This window comes from Eleutherodactylus coqui, chromosome 11 (assembly GCF_035609145.1).
Source record: "Eleutherodactylus coqui strain aEleCoq1 chromosome 11, aEleCoq1.hap1, whole genome shotgun sequence".
Lineage (NCBI taxonomy): Eukaryota > Metazoa > Chordata > Amphibia > Anura > Eleutherodactylidae > Eleutherodactylus > Eleutherodactylus coqui.
The window spans coordinates 16132428-16145743 of NC_089847.1; the positions used below are offsets into that span (position 1 = coordinate 16132428).

The window sequence follows — 13316 nt, forward strand, 5'->3', positions numbered from 1 at the left end:
AATATTGAGCGTGATGGGGATTGTATCAACAGAAATAATTGCTCCCGTCGGGACCCACACGGGTCGCCGCTACTTGCACTTGACTACAGTAAAGAATGGAATCAGATTTTCCTGTAAGCCCGAATACGGCGTCTCAGCACACTGGGTGCTGCCGGCTGCCGCGACAGGATCGACGAGCGCTCAAGCCCTGCCACAAACTGCAATTATTCAACAGATGTTGTCTGGTCCTGAGGGGAAATTTTATTATTCAAAGACGACTTTTGGCGTCAGTAAATATTTTTTTTCCTGTTCTCGCGGGCTGCTGGAATATTATTTACAGCTTTCTGACCTAAATATTAAACAATTAGGGAAGTAGCGTCAAGCTGGAAGAGATGCTTTGTCCTTCGGCTCTACTGTCAACGCTGTCCTCTATTCCCTCCATCGACCGTATGTAGAAGGGTGTTATCCAAAGGGAACAACCCCTCTAAATTGAAGATTAGCTTGACTTGGAAGGAAGTTTATAGGTAAGTAACGCCCTATATAGGTAGTCAAAAAAAAACTAATATCCTTTTAGATATCTCGCTGACTGAACATAAATTCTACATTTTCGTTGGAACCGGATGTCTGGTAGCGACTTACCTCCTTCCTCCTCCTAAATAACTTGGTGATGCAGCGCTTTCTCATGTCTATGCTCAGCTACAGGGTCAAAATGGAAATGCAATGTAAATATACAAAGAGATGAAACCGTACCAGATGCTACGAGTATTGATGGCCTATCCTTAGGATTGGTCATTAATAGCATATCGGCGGGCGTCCACCACTCGGGAGACCTGCCAATTACCTGATGAGAAGTTGCTACAGATGCTGGGAACACTCAGATCAGTGGCCTGGTTTGGTATTGCAGCTCTCTCCCATTCACGCCAGCCAACCAGGTCACTGCACTATGGATGGCGTTCTGCGCATTCCGTCAGTCTGCAGTAGATCCTGATCAGCTGATCGTCAGGGGTCCCATACTGATCTGCTATTTGTGACCCATCTTAAAAGGGGTTTTTCCACCAAGAAAAAAAAATTCTAGCAGCTGGCCATGGCATAAAAAAATGATTTTGGCTCCTAATACATACACCCAGCGAAGGTCAGGTGACTGCTGCAGCCAATCGGAGGCCACAGCATCACCATCTGCACTCACATACTGGGCGCCATGATGCCAGGAGTTCGGGACGGTGATGCTGCGGATGGCTGGCTGCAGTGGTTACCCGACTTCCATTGGACATATATATACCGGATATGCTCAGCTGTTTTCCAGGGGGCTAAAGAGGGGGGAGTACAGTTTTTTTTTTATTTTATGCCAAGCTTTAAAAGGGTTATCTGGTTTAGAAATAACTCATTTTTATACAATCTATTTGTGAATTACTAGAGGGGGTCCTCTGTTCCTCATCTCTTGGCTATAGTGGAGAGTGGTGACAAAGCTGTTCTCTCTGGAGGACCTGCCCTGTATTACACAGACATCCCATTAATGTGAATGGACATTGTGCAATAATTCATTTCTCCTGTGGTGGCACTTCAGGGAAATTGAATGATTATTGCCAGGTTAACCCCCACATTACGATGATCGCTGGGATCCCAGGAGGTGGACGCTGTGTCATTAGATTGTTAAGGGATCATTCTAATAAATATGGATTGTGCAAGGTGAACAACTAATTCAAAGCAACCTTTCAAGTCAGGAGCTCAAAACTGATATTTAAAGGGGTTGTCCCGCGCCGAAACGGGTTTTTTTTTTTTCAACCCCCCCCCCTCCGTTCGGCGCGAGACAACCCCCGATGCAGGGGTTAAAAAAGAACACCGCACAGCGCTTACCTGAATCCCCGTGCTCCGGTGACTTCTTACTTACCTGCTGAAGATGGCCGCCGGGATCTTCTCCCTCGGTGGACCGCAGGGCTTCTGTGCGGTCCATTGCCGATTCCAGCCTCCTGATTGGCTGGAATCGGCACGTGACGGGGCGGAGCTACACGGAGCCGGCATCCTGCACGAGCGGCCCCATTGAGAAAAGAAGAAGACCCGGACTGCGCAAGCGCGTCTAATTTGGCCATTAGACGCCGAAAATTAGGCGGGCTCCATGGAAACGAGGACGCTAGCAACGGAGCAGGTAAGTGAAAAACTTCTTATAACTTCTGTATGGCTCATAATTAATGCACAATGTACATTACAAAGTGCATTAATATGGCCATGCAGAAGTGTATAGACCCACTTGCTGCCGCGGGACAACCCCTTTAAGTCAGCGCCTACGAGGGATGATTACCCGCTATTTTTTTCTTCCTTGGATCTTGCTCCTTGGCTGCTTTTTAGCTCAGCTCTATTAGGACAGAGCTGCGATCTGCGACTACAGTGCCTAAAGAGAAGTAGTCTGGGACACACCGTCTCGTAATTTTTTAGGCTACGTCGTCTGTAGCACATACATGATGGAGGAGGAAGACAAGGAAGAAGTGGTGGGGAAAAAAAGTGGGGGATGAAGACAAAGCAGCCGAAATGGAGGAAGACGAAAAAGCGGAAGAGAAAGTGGAGGAAGAAGAGGAGGCCGACAACGAGAGCAAGGAATAGGGCGATGAAGAGGGAGAGGGTGCGGGGGAAAAGGGAGAGGGTGCGGGGGAAAAGGGAGAGGGTGCGGGGGAAAAGGGAGAGGGTGCGGGGGAAAAGGGAGAGGGTGCGGGGGAAAAGGGAGAGGGTGCGGGGGAAAAGGGAGAGGGTGCGGGGGAAAAGGGAGAGGGTGCGGGGGAAAAGGGAGAGGGTGCGGGGGAAAAGGGAGAGGGTGCGGGGGAAAAGGGAGAGGGTGCGGGGGAAAAGGGAGAGGGTGCGGGGGAAAAGGGAGAGGGTGCGGGGGAAAAGGGAGAGGGTGCGGGGGAAAAGGGAGAGGGTGCGGGGGAAAGGGAGAGGGTGCGGGGGAAAGGGAGAGGGTGCGGGGGAAAGGGAGAGGGTGCGGGGGAAAGGGAGAGGGTGCGGGGGAAAGGGAGAGGGTGCGGGGGAAAGGGAGAGGAATTATTATTTTAGTGAGTTGAGGTTTGTGACGAACCAAACTTTTAGCACATTTCGAACCAACACAGGGTTCCACTGTTTCAATCCACTCAACACTAATCCTTACCTTTAATTGCCCTAAGGGTAGTAATCCATGGAGTGACTAATACATGCACTCTGCTTAGTATACAGTTGAACCCCACCAAAGAAAATGCAGATTTGCACTAACAAACAATGTATAGATGAAATCACAGCTATGTGTGCAAACCCCAAAGGGGTTCTTATGTTCGTTATCATCGGTGGTCCAGCAATCTGACTTTCTCTGATCCCATAATTCTTGTAGCTTCCTGCCATTCAGGATTCAGGCAAAGCCTGGTGACAACCCTTACAGGAGCTGTACTGGAAGTCATACTGGTTTCCAATCAGCTTTCCCAGACCCGAACCCCCCTGAGAAACAATTAAAGAAAAATCTATTCAACAACCCAACAGCAGAGCGCTTCTCGTTGGGGGTAACCGCTCGGGTCAAGTCTAATTCATTTGAGCAGTTGTGTTTTCGGTGTCATCAGCATGAAAGCTGCAATTCAGAACGTTCATAAATTCTTTCCTGTTCATAAAATCGACGTCCGTAAACACTTGTCTGCGCGGTAAATACGCCATCAATCACGATCCTACACTTCAATTACATCACAAGCAGCCATTTTAATTAGAGGATCATTCAAAAACCCTTGTGAGAGGAGCCGCTGAAGAAGCTCATGCAAAGCGGTTAGGCAGAGCAATGCCGCCATGGCCAATTGAGCACATTTCAGATGGGTTTTTTCCAGATAATTGGTTTAGATATCTGCCTCACAGTTAACCAGCTGTACGATGGGAACAGTGATTACAACGCAACGGAGACGACGAGAACAAAAAGATGGTTCAAGGTGATTAGCGGGAGGAGTACATAAGCAAAAATGACTTAACAGTTGAAGTCGATTTTTTTCCTTTGGCTCTATAATATGACATTACCTAGACAACGGCAGAGAGCAAAACTAAGGCGAAGGATAAAGATAGACTGCCCAAGACTTCTGAATGGTGAATCTTTCCAGCATGTACTTCCCTGTACAACTATGCCCAGGAGTCTGGGAAGGCAGGGCGATACTCCCCTGGTGGAAGCCATATTGTATCACTCAGCTTTCTGAACTTAAAGGGACAATCTGGTTCAGGGGACAAGATTTGTTCAGGGTCCGAAAAGGGGGGAGGTGGGTTTGGGTTTATACTGCCGGGTGCCCTTTTTTTTTCCTGTTCTGTCATGGATTCAACGGTTTCTGAGGCCCTTTTGCAATGTTCCAAGGCGCTCCTGTCACTACTCGATCCATGCTGCTTTTTGATTGACCAGCGCTACTCATTATCTGTGCTCACTGAGCATTGGGTTGTCTAAGAAATGGTGCATCCATCTTGAAACACTACAGAAGAGGTGGATCCACAATAACAGAAAAAAAAAGAGGGCACCCGTTGATATAACTGCCACTTCCGGCCCCTGGGCAAATTTTGTCCCAGGACAGGAGGGTTGCTTTAAAAAGAATGAATAATATATACTGGAAGCTTTAGGTGGGATTGTTTCTTAAAGGGCTTTTCCAGCATTAAACATTTGATGACCTATTGTTTGGGATAGACCATCAATAGTTGAACATTGGGGGTCTACCACTCGGGATTGCCCACCAATCAGCTGATAGAAGAGTCCACAGGTAAGTGCTGCAGCCTTTTTTCACACCTGTGACAACACTTTTAACGGTCACATAGCCTGAGAGCAGCTCAGTCACATTTGAGTGAATGAGACTGAGCTGTAATACCAGGTACAGCCACTGTACAATGTATGGCGCTGTGCCTGGAAGAAACTGAAGTGTCGCTGTCACTTCAATCAGCCGAGAAGCAGATGCCCCGTAAATCAACTACTAAGGTTAAGTCATCAACAGTTTAATGCTAGAAAACCAGGGCGACTCCGCTCTTAGTAGAATATTCTCAGTCTGATACAATAGGTGAGCACAGCTCTGCCGGAGTACAGATGTGAGCCGAGGCCGGTATCAAACAACCAGGCGCCGCTCATCTTGTCATTATTGGTTAGGCAGCTTATGAAATCCTTCCTGTGTGCTGACAACAGCTGACAGCGCCGGCTGCAGATAACAGGAGCTTATTCCCAGTGAGTGACGTACCTTTCCAGCTCGTACTCCTTCATTCCGACTCTTGCAGCTTTCATGACCTGCGGGCCGATAATAAAACAAGTAAAGCTGATGTCTCATACGAATGACCGTGCCAAACGTCATAAGCTTTCACCAAAGCTCTAGAGTTTTCACATTTAAAGGGGCTGTTCACATTAATTCTTATTAGTATTTTTGAGTCCCACCCCGCCCTAAACTAAATATATATATCTACCATGGCGTCAGAACTCCATTTCAGTGCTCTGGCGCCACATCATGTGACCTGTGAGATTACAGGGTCTTCTAGCCTGGCGACATCCTATAAACAGGTCACATGGTCTTCTAATGTAGAAGCCCCGGCTTTTTTCAGGATGTCACTTCTGATAAACTCCGTTGGGGCCTTCTATTGGCTGCAGCGGTCATGTGGGTAAATACCCATGTAACCACTGCGGAGAAAGTCAACGCAACGTCCGGAGGAGCAGCGGGGAAGCAGCGGTTATATATATCATCCCTCCACTGCCACCAGTGTATTTAATTATTGGAAAACCCCTTTAATTAAGGAAAAAAAACAATAAGAGCTGCAAGTTTGACTTGTTTGCCATCATTTCTGCCGTATTTGTTTCTTTTGCTTGCTTTTTTTTGTTTTGCACTTCCACGCCAAACTATGAGCTCATTCACACGATTGTATGCGTAAAGCGCTGTATGGGTCACGCCGGGCTCTAGCGGTCTGTGCGAGGGCCCGTAGGCCAGCGATCCCCACGTATGTCAGCGAGTGCGCTGTGCATGGCATCATATCTCATGCACAGTTTGACTTTAGTTTTTTTTATTAATTCCCCTCTGTGTCTTATAGCGGGGTGCGTATGTATCGTCACCCATAAGCAATGTATTGAGTATGGACAGTGTGGCATATGCTACCCATACAAGAGAATATGCGATCTTTTTCACGCACGTATCTGCACCAATGTTTACGTGCTAATGTGAATAGATCAATGAAAGTCCATGGCCAAGTCCGCGGCGTATCTCTTCCGCTAGATGTGGAATTCCCTATTTTTCTAGACTACCTGTTGGGCCCCGATACAAGTGAATGTGGTCCACTGGTCGCAGCCGGTGTCCTTGGTGTGACACCTCTATCACAGCATTACTGGTATTATTTGGCACCAAGAATAGCATATTCTGCAAGGCTATTCCTCCTATCTAATACTGGATCCCATTAGAAGACAATGACAGGAAAAACACAAGATATGTTACTGAAGTCCGCTAAGTATTTGCCCGAATCCCTTTAAAAAAAAGGACCAACTACAGCTTCCATGGATCCGTTATGTGAACAGATCAAAAGTGAGCCAAATCTATTTGGCAAGGAACCACCATGATCCTACACTGGCTAATATCCACAAACAATTCTTCCCAGTGTACCCATAGCGCCATTCTTACTTACGGGCTGTGACTGGTACTGTAGCGAATGAGACTGAATTGTAACATCATTCTGCAAATAAAGGTAAAGTCCCCTGGCGCATGCACTGAGTCATGACTGACTCCTAGGGTGACCTCCCATCGTAACATTTTCTTGGCAGACTGTTTTTACGGGGTGGTTTGCCATTGCCTTACCCAGTGATCTATTACCCCCCAGCAAGGTGAGTACTCATTTTACCAACCTCGGAAGGATGGAAGGCTGCGCAAAGTTTGAGCCGGCTACCTGAACCAAGCACGGATTGAACCTGCAACCTTCTGGTTGTGAGCGAGAGCTTCGGACTGCATTTCTGCTGCCCTAACACTCTGCACCACATGAGGATTTTTCTGAAAATAAAGCAGACCCCTTAATATCGGTTTGTGTAGGAAATCACAGTGTCGAGGAATAAAACCTGACTTCTCCTTTATTTGACGATCAGCAAGTAGGACACGTTTCGAGGCTCGTGTCTCTTCCTCAGATACACTTGACAATGCACAGCTTTGGCTATGTGGGATGCTTAGTTGTGCCCATTAATGAAGAAGCAGGTATCCCTGCTTTTCAATTAACCTCTTAAAGGGGTTGTCTCGCGGCAGCAAGTGGGGGTATACACTTCTGTATGGCCATATTAATGCACTTTGTAATATACATCATGCATTAATTATGAGCCATACAGAAGTTATACACTTACCTCCTCCGGTGCTGGCGTCCTCGTCTCCATGGCCCCGACTAACGCTGTCTTCTCCTTCCATTAGACGCGCTTGCGCTGTGCGGTCTTCTGCTCTGTTCAATGGGGCCGCTCCGGCGTGCTCGCGCCGGAGAGCTGGTCTGCGCAAGCGGCCCCATTGAACAGAGCAGAAGACCGCACAGCGCAAGCGCGTCTAATGGAAGGAGAAGACAGCGTTAGTCGGCGCCATGGAAACGGGGACGCCAGCACCGGAGGAGGTAAGTGTATAACTTCTGTATGGCTCATATTTAATGCACGATGTATATTACAAAGTGCATTAATATGGCCATACAGAAGTGTATAGACCCACTTGCTGCCGCGGGACAACCCCTTTAAGGATACGGCTTATTTTGTACCCAAGGGCGTTATAATTTTTTGGGATTTTTATCTCCGGTTTTTAAAAGCCATAACATTTTTATTTTTCCATCGACATAGCCGTATGAGGGTTTGTTTTTTGTGTGGCGAGCTGAAGTTTTTATGGGAGGGCAGGATGAAAAAAACATCAATTCTGCCATTGTTTTACCATGGGTTATAAACAACATTGTAAAACTTTTTTCTTCAGGCCAGTAGGATTACAACGATATATTTTTTCCACGTTTTCACAATAAAAACACTTTTTTTTGTAAAAAGGTTTTATTGCATTGTCACAGTCAAAGACCCATACATTTTTTTTTTCACCTTTCTATAGACGGAGCTTTTGAGGGCTTGTTTCTGTGATGCGCTATAACTTTTTTTTTTTTTTAGGCACTTCTTTATGTCCCTTAGGTGAATTAAAACAATGATCACTCAGATAATACACTGCAGTACTTCTGTATTGCAGCATATTATCACTTATCAGGTGTTAGCAAACTCAGACAACCTATGGCAATCAATCGACCAACATGATTGCATGGTGGAAGGCCAATGACTTTACAAAGGGTGCAGCCATCTCTCTGTGATCCTCATACATGCTGCCATCACCATTCTCCTTAATCCCCGCTGTTGCAGTTGAAGGCCAGCTGTCAGTCATAGCCAGCTCCCGCAGATACGCAGATATGAACCCCAGTGTTTTCATCAGTCCTTTAATCCAGCATCACCTCCACTTCCTCTGGGTCCGGAATTCACCTAGGTTGGTGGCACCTTACCTATAGGTCCTTCATTTGTCTTAACATCCATCTGATCACCTACATCGTTTCGGGAGTTCACTATATTAAACCAGATAGGGGCAATCAGGATCCTCCACATCCAGGTACGTCCATCTGATGTAAAGATGGAGTAGTGTGATTCCTCATTCCATAGAACGTTCTTCCATTGCTCAACTATCCAATGTCGACACTTCTTGCACCATTGTAGACCGGCTGATGCCTCGCGCTTCCTGATGGATGACTTGTGTGCAGCAGCATTATCCATGTATCCAATAGCATGTAGTTCCCGTCACAGTCTGTGGCTGACACCTCCGAAGGTCGGCATCTTACGTAGCATGGTCTAGGACATGCCAATGAGACACAATCCATTCTACTGATGGTGGGGAGGGGGGGGGGGGGGTTGGGGTCGAAACACTTTTGGTAGGATTGTCTACTCTGACCTTGTGGCAGGAACAGCATCCTGACCAAAACAAACCCGCAGAGCGATATCTTTAATACTAGCTGAATGCAGCAGCCGTCATCGCAGCAGACAATGAGTTAGGATATCTAATGATCTCAACAGCTGCTATACATAGAAATGAGGTATGCTGGGACAATGCTATTACCGACACATACAAGAACACTATAATCGATAGTCACATTTCCCCACAGTCAATACAATTAACTGAGATGAGGCAGACTACAAAGAGAAGACATGGCCAGACACGAAACGCGGTTCAAGAACAAGACAAGAATGAGCGGCAGAGTGATAAGGAGTCTTACTTCTTTATGCGCCTCGCTGGAGACTCGGTTTGTGTAACGAAGCACCTCCAGTTCCATGTCGGTCTTGAAGACGCGGCTGTAAGGGAGGAAAAACAGGCAAATGTTAATAAGACAACGAAAGGGTTCCTAAAACACAGTATGACGCAAACCAACTATTGCAAATTCAAGTTGTCCGGTGCGAATTGCATCAGAAATTGTCTTGTATGGTTTGCAGCACAATCATCAGGTGTTTTTGGAAACTTTTTGGCAAAGGGGCGAGGCTTTAAATAAAGAGGGCGTGGCCCAAATGCAATAGTGTGCACCAAAAACTGCGCCAAAATCTGGCACAATTTTTATCATACAATAAACCAACTAATAGGTGGTATACAGTGAGAGTAGACAGATATGGCATATTTAGCATCTAGACCAGTGATGGCGAACCTTTTGGAGTCCGAGTGCCCAAACTGCGACCTAAAACCCACATATTTATCGCAAAGTGCCAACATGTCAGGGGGCGGGGCTTATCACGACGTATGATTTTACCTCCGTCGTTCTAAAAAGGACAGGGCCGCTTCAAAATAGACAGCGTGCAGATTTTAACTGCTTTTTGGATGCGCGTCCATCAAAGTAGCACATTATTTACCCCACATGGTGACCGTCATCCGAAAAAATTTAAAAAAAAGAACGCCAGAAATGCACTTTCAGTCACCCTGTCTCCCAGAAAAAAATGCAATAAAAAGCGATCAAAAAGTCGTATGTATTCCGAAATGATACTAAAATAAACTACTGGACATCTCGCAAGAAATGAGCCCTCGCACAACTACGTTGATGGAAAAATTAAAAAGTTATTGTGCGCAGATGATGGCGGCAGAAAATAATTTTACAAAATTAGATGTCTTTACAAAAAAATAAAAGTAGTACAGCAAAAAAAACTATACAAGTTTGGTATCATTGTAATCTTACTGACCAACTCGTCCCGCAAAAAACAAGCCCTCATACAGCAACGTCGATGGATAAATAAAGGAGTTATGATTTTTAAAAGGGAAAAGGAAAAAACGAAAATGGGGAAAAAAAACGAGTCCACGTCATTACAGGGTTAAACGTGAACTTTGAGCCACCTGCACATAGCCGGGTCAGATCCTGCAGCGGAATCAACCCTGTGCCTCGCCAGTGATCCCCGCGTACCTATCCGGGTTCTTCATAATCTGTATTGCGGCTCTACCAGCCAGCATGCATGCGCAGTACAGATTATGCCGCGCTGACGCAGGTCCTGCGGCCATTCTGTAATTATGACTGCGGAATGGCCGCAGGACAAGCTGCTTCCATTGACTTCAATGGAAGCCATCCGTGCGTAGCCCTCACAGAATCGCTGCATGCTGTGATTTCTCTTCCGCGAGCGGAAAATCGCAATCAATTTCTGCTCATGGAAGTGAAACCACGTATTTCCCCAGCATGCTATGGGGCGGTATTTGCTGTGGAGTTCGGAGGTGGACGCCCGCTGTGGACTCCACAATGCAAATCCACCTGTGTGCGTTCTGCCAAAGGCCGCCTGCACATGAGCGGAAATTCCGCGGTGGGATTTCCCGCGGAATTTCCGCTGCTGGAAGCCTGCATAGGATTGCGTTAACAAACGCAATCCTATGCAGACGGCCGCGGTTTGGCCGAGAGAAATATCGCGCAGCAAACAAATTGCGGCACGCTCTATTTCTGTGCAGGGCTCGCAGAAATGTCACTCACCCGCTGCCGGCTCCGGTCTGCCCAGCAAGCCAGCACATCAAACAGCCGGAGCTGCGGGGCGCGGGTGCGTACGCACTGGTCCCTGCAGGTGCTCGGGTCGGATCCCGCGGCGAGAATTCTCGCTGCCGGATCCGACCCGCCCGTCTGCAGGCGGACAAAATACAACATGCTGCGATTTTCCATCCGCGAGCGAAAAGTCGCAATTGATTTTCGCTCGGCGACATGGAAAACTGATTTCCAACAGCATGTCTATGTGCAGTATTTGCATTGCGGAATCCGGAGGCGGACACCGCAATGCCAAAACGCCGGTGTTTATGTGTTTAGCAGTTATCTTTGCAGTAACTGCTGTTCGCTTCTTACTTTAACCCAGGCAGCAAGGATCTTCTTTTAAACCTCTTCTTTACTGCTGAAGCTCTGCTCTGCTTCTCTCACCACAGGCAGTCACTGAGCGAAGGCTGTTGTCGGCTCTGCATTGGAAATCCCCGCACTACTTCTGACATGGGAGGTAGAAAGCGCTCCCATTGGGCTGCTGTGCGGAGGGGCGGGGATATGAGGAGCAGACAACAGCCTGCGCGTGCCGGCATCTCCTTCACCTCCGCTGCCGTCTGGGCTTTATTTAAATCTCCCGCTATAGGAGTGACAGGGGAGTAAGGAAGCGCTCCCATTGGCCTGATGTGTGGAGGAGCGGGGGGCGGGTACGAGGAGCTGCTAGAAGACCGCGCGTGCCGGCAATCAAGTTCACTCTGCAGTCAGCGCTGCCCTGCCTTACGTTTGACAGGGCAGGAAGCTCTCTCTGCAGTGCCGACGGCCGGGTGATATCAGCGAACAGCACGCGTGCCGGCAGAAAGGACTCCGCGTGCCCTCCCCGGCACGCGTGCCATAGGTTCGCCAACACTGATCTAGACAGTCACTGGGAAAAATATTGTGCATTTAACCTCTTTAGTGGCATGCCCGGAAAATCTCCGGGGCTTGCTGCACTGACCATATAGTTAAACTCCGAAAGATTTTCGTGGACAGCTCTAGTGCTGAAATGCTGGCCAGCTATTGTGCCACTGTACACGTTTGCCACTTCAAATTACCTCAGGAAAATCTCCAGGGCTTGCTGCGCTGACATGGTAATAATAAACCTGCCACTGAAGGGGTTAAAGACTGTCTAAGTTTGCACTGTTAGACGGAATTCATAAATCTGCCCCAATATTCTGAATTACAAGAATATTTGTGAAGACTTCAGGTCCTTTTAAATGGCCGTATTACTGGACACGAACATTCCTCCGAAATTCATTGGCCCAATAACTGGGATGAGCAAAACAGCCAGCGACCTGCTGATGAGCGAGTATCGGCTGAGTGCTGGCGGTCAGCTTGTATAATAATGCTGGTCCTCAGCTGTGTATCCCCCTGTGTGGACTTGGGCCTTATTGCATTTTGTGCTCTCGTGAAAAATAACTGACACACCAATGCGGCACGGGTGAAAAAAACGAAAGCACCAAAAAAGCACATAAGCGCCGAAACATGGAGTGAAAATGGTAAATTTCTCACCGACCAATATTGTTTACACCCATGTGAATGAACCCTGAGGCTTACATCAGCGTGGTGGACAGCGCTCATTCAGTTTGTCTAGATGGTAGCGAATGACGATGGCTGGGCTAAACCTGCAAGCGTTAATGGCGCTCGTGTAATAGCACCCTTAAGTTAGTTTCACATGGCCAAGCGCAATAGTGGGCCATGAAACTCGGCCTGATATCGCGCTCAGGAGCGTGCGATGTACCCACGGATGTGAGGCGTTTGTGTGTCAAAAGCGCCTCCCATCCCTTCAGTACAGTTGCGAGGATCGATAAGCGTTTCCCATTGTTTTCGATGGGAAACCTCGCACCCCGTCCAATGTATTTTATGGTCCCATTGAAAACAATAGGCGAGGCGTTCCGTGGGGAATGCCCAAAGATAGGCTATGCCGCTTTTTTTCCCTGCACCGCAATGCGAGAAAAAAATACGCTCATGTATATGACCTCATTCAAAAGAATGGGGCTCATATTTCTGCGTCTCGCAACACACTAATCTTCATGATTTTCTTGGCCCTATGAAAGTGGCATAAGACCAGAGTTTCACAAACTCCAGTCCTCACGCCCCACCCAACAGGTCACGTTTTCAGGATATCCTATGGTAAGAACACCTGTGGCAATGTCTGAGGCACCAGCGGTAATGACATCACCTGTGCAACACTGAGAAAAGCCTGAAAACATGACCTGTTGGCGGTCCCTGAGGACTGGAGTTTGGAAAACACGGCCTTAGACATCAATTTCAGGTCCTCCTCCATTCTGAGGTTTCCATCTCGCATGCCGAATACGGCACGAAGACCGAAACCCAGACAGAACCATAGACTGTAATGT

The 13316-nt window shown here is 47.5% G+C and overlaps 1 protein-coding gene across 1 annotated transcript in view; it reads right to left on the reverse strand.

Annotated features, from left to right (window-relative positions):
* PEPD (peptidase D) overlaps positions 1-13316 on the reverse strand; it is a 272915-nt gene that overhangs the window by 170865 nt on the left and 88734 nt on the right. Inside the window, exons 8-9 of the mRNA XM_066582676.1 lie at positions 9217-9292; positions 5175-5221 (exon numbers count right to left, since the gene is read on the reverse strand). Coding sequence (XP_066438773.1) covers positions 5175-5221; positions 9217-9292 — 123 coding nt within the window. The remainder of the gene's footprint in view (positions 1-5174; positions 5222-9216; positions 9293-13316) is intronic.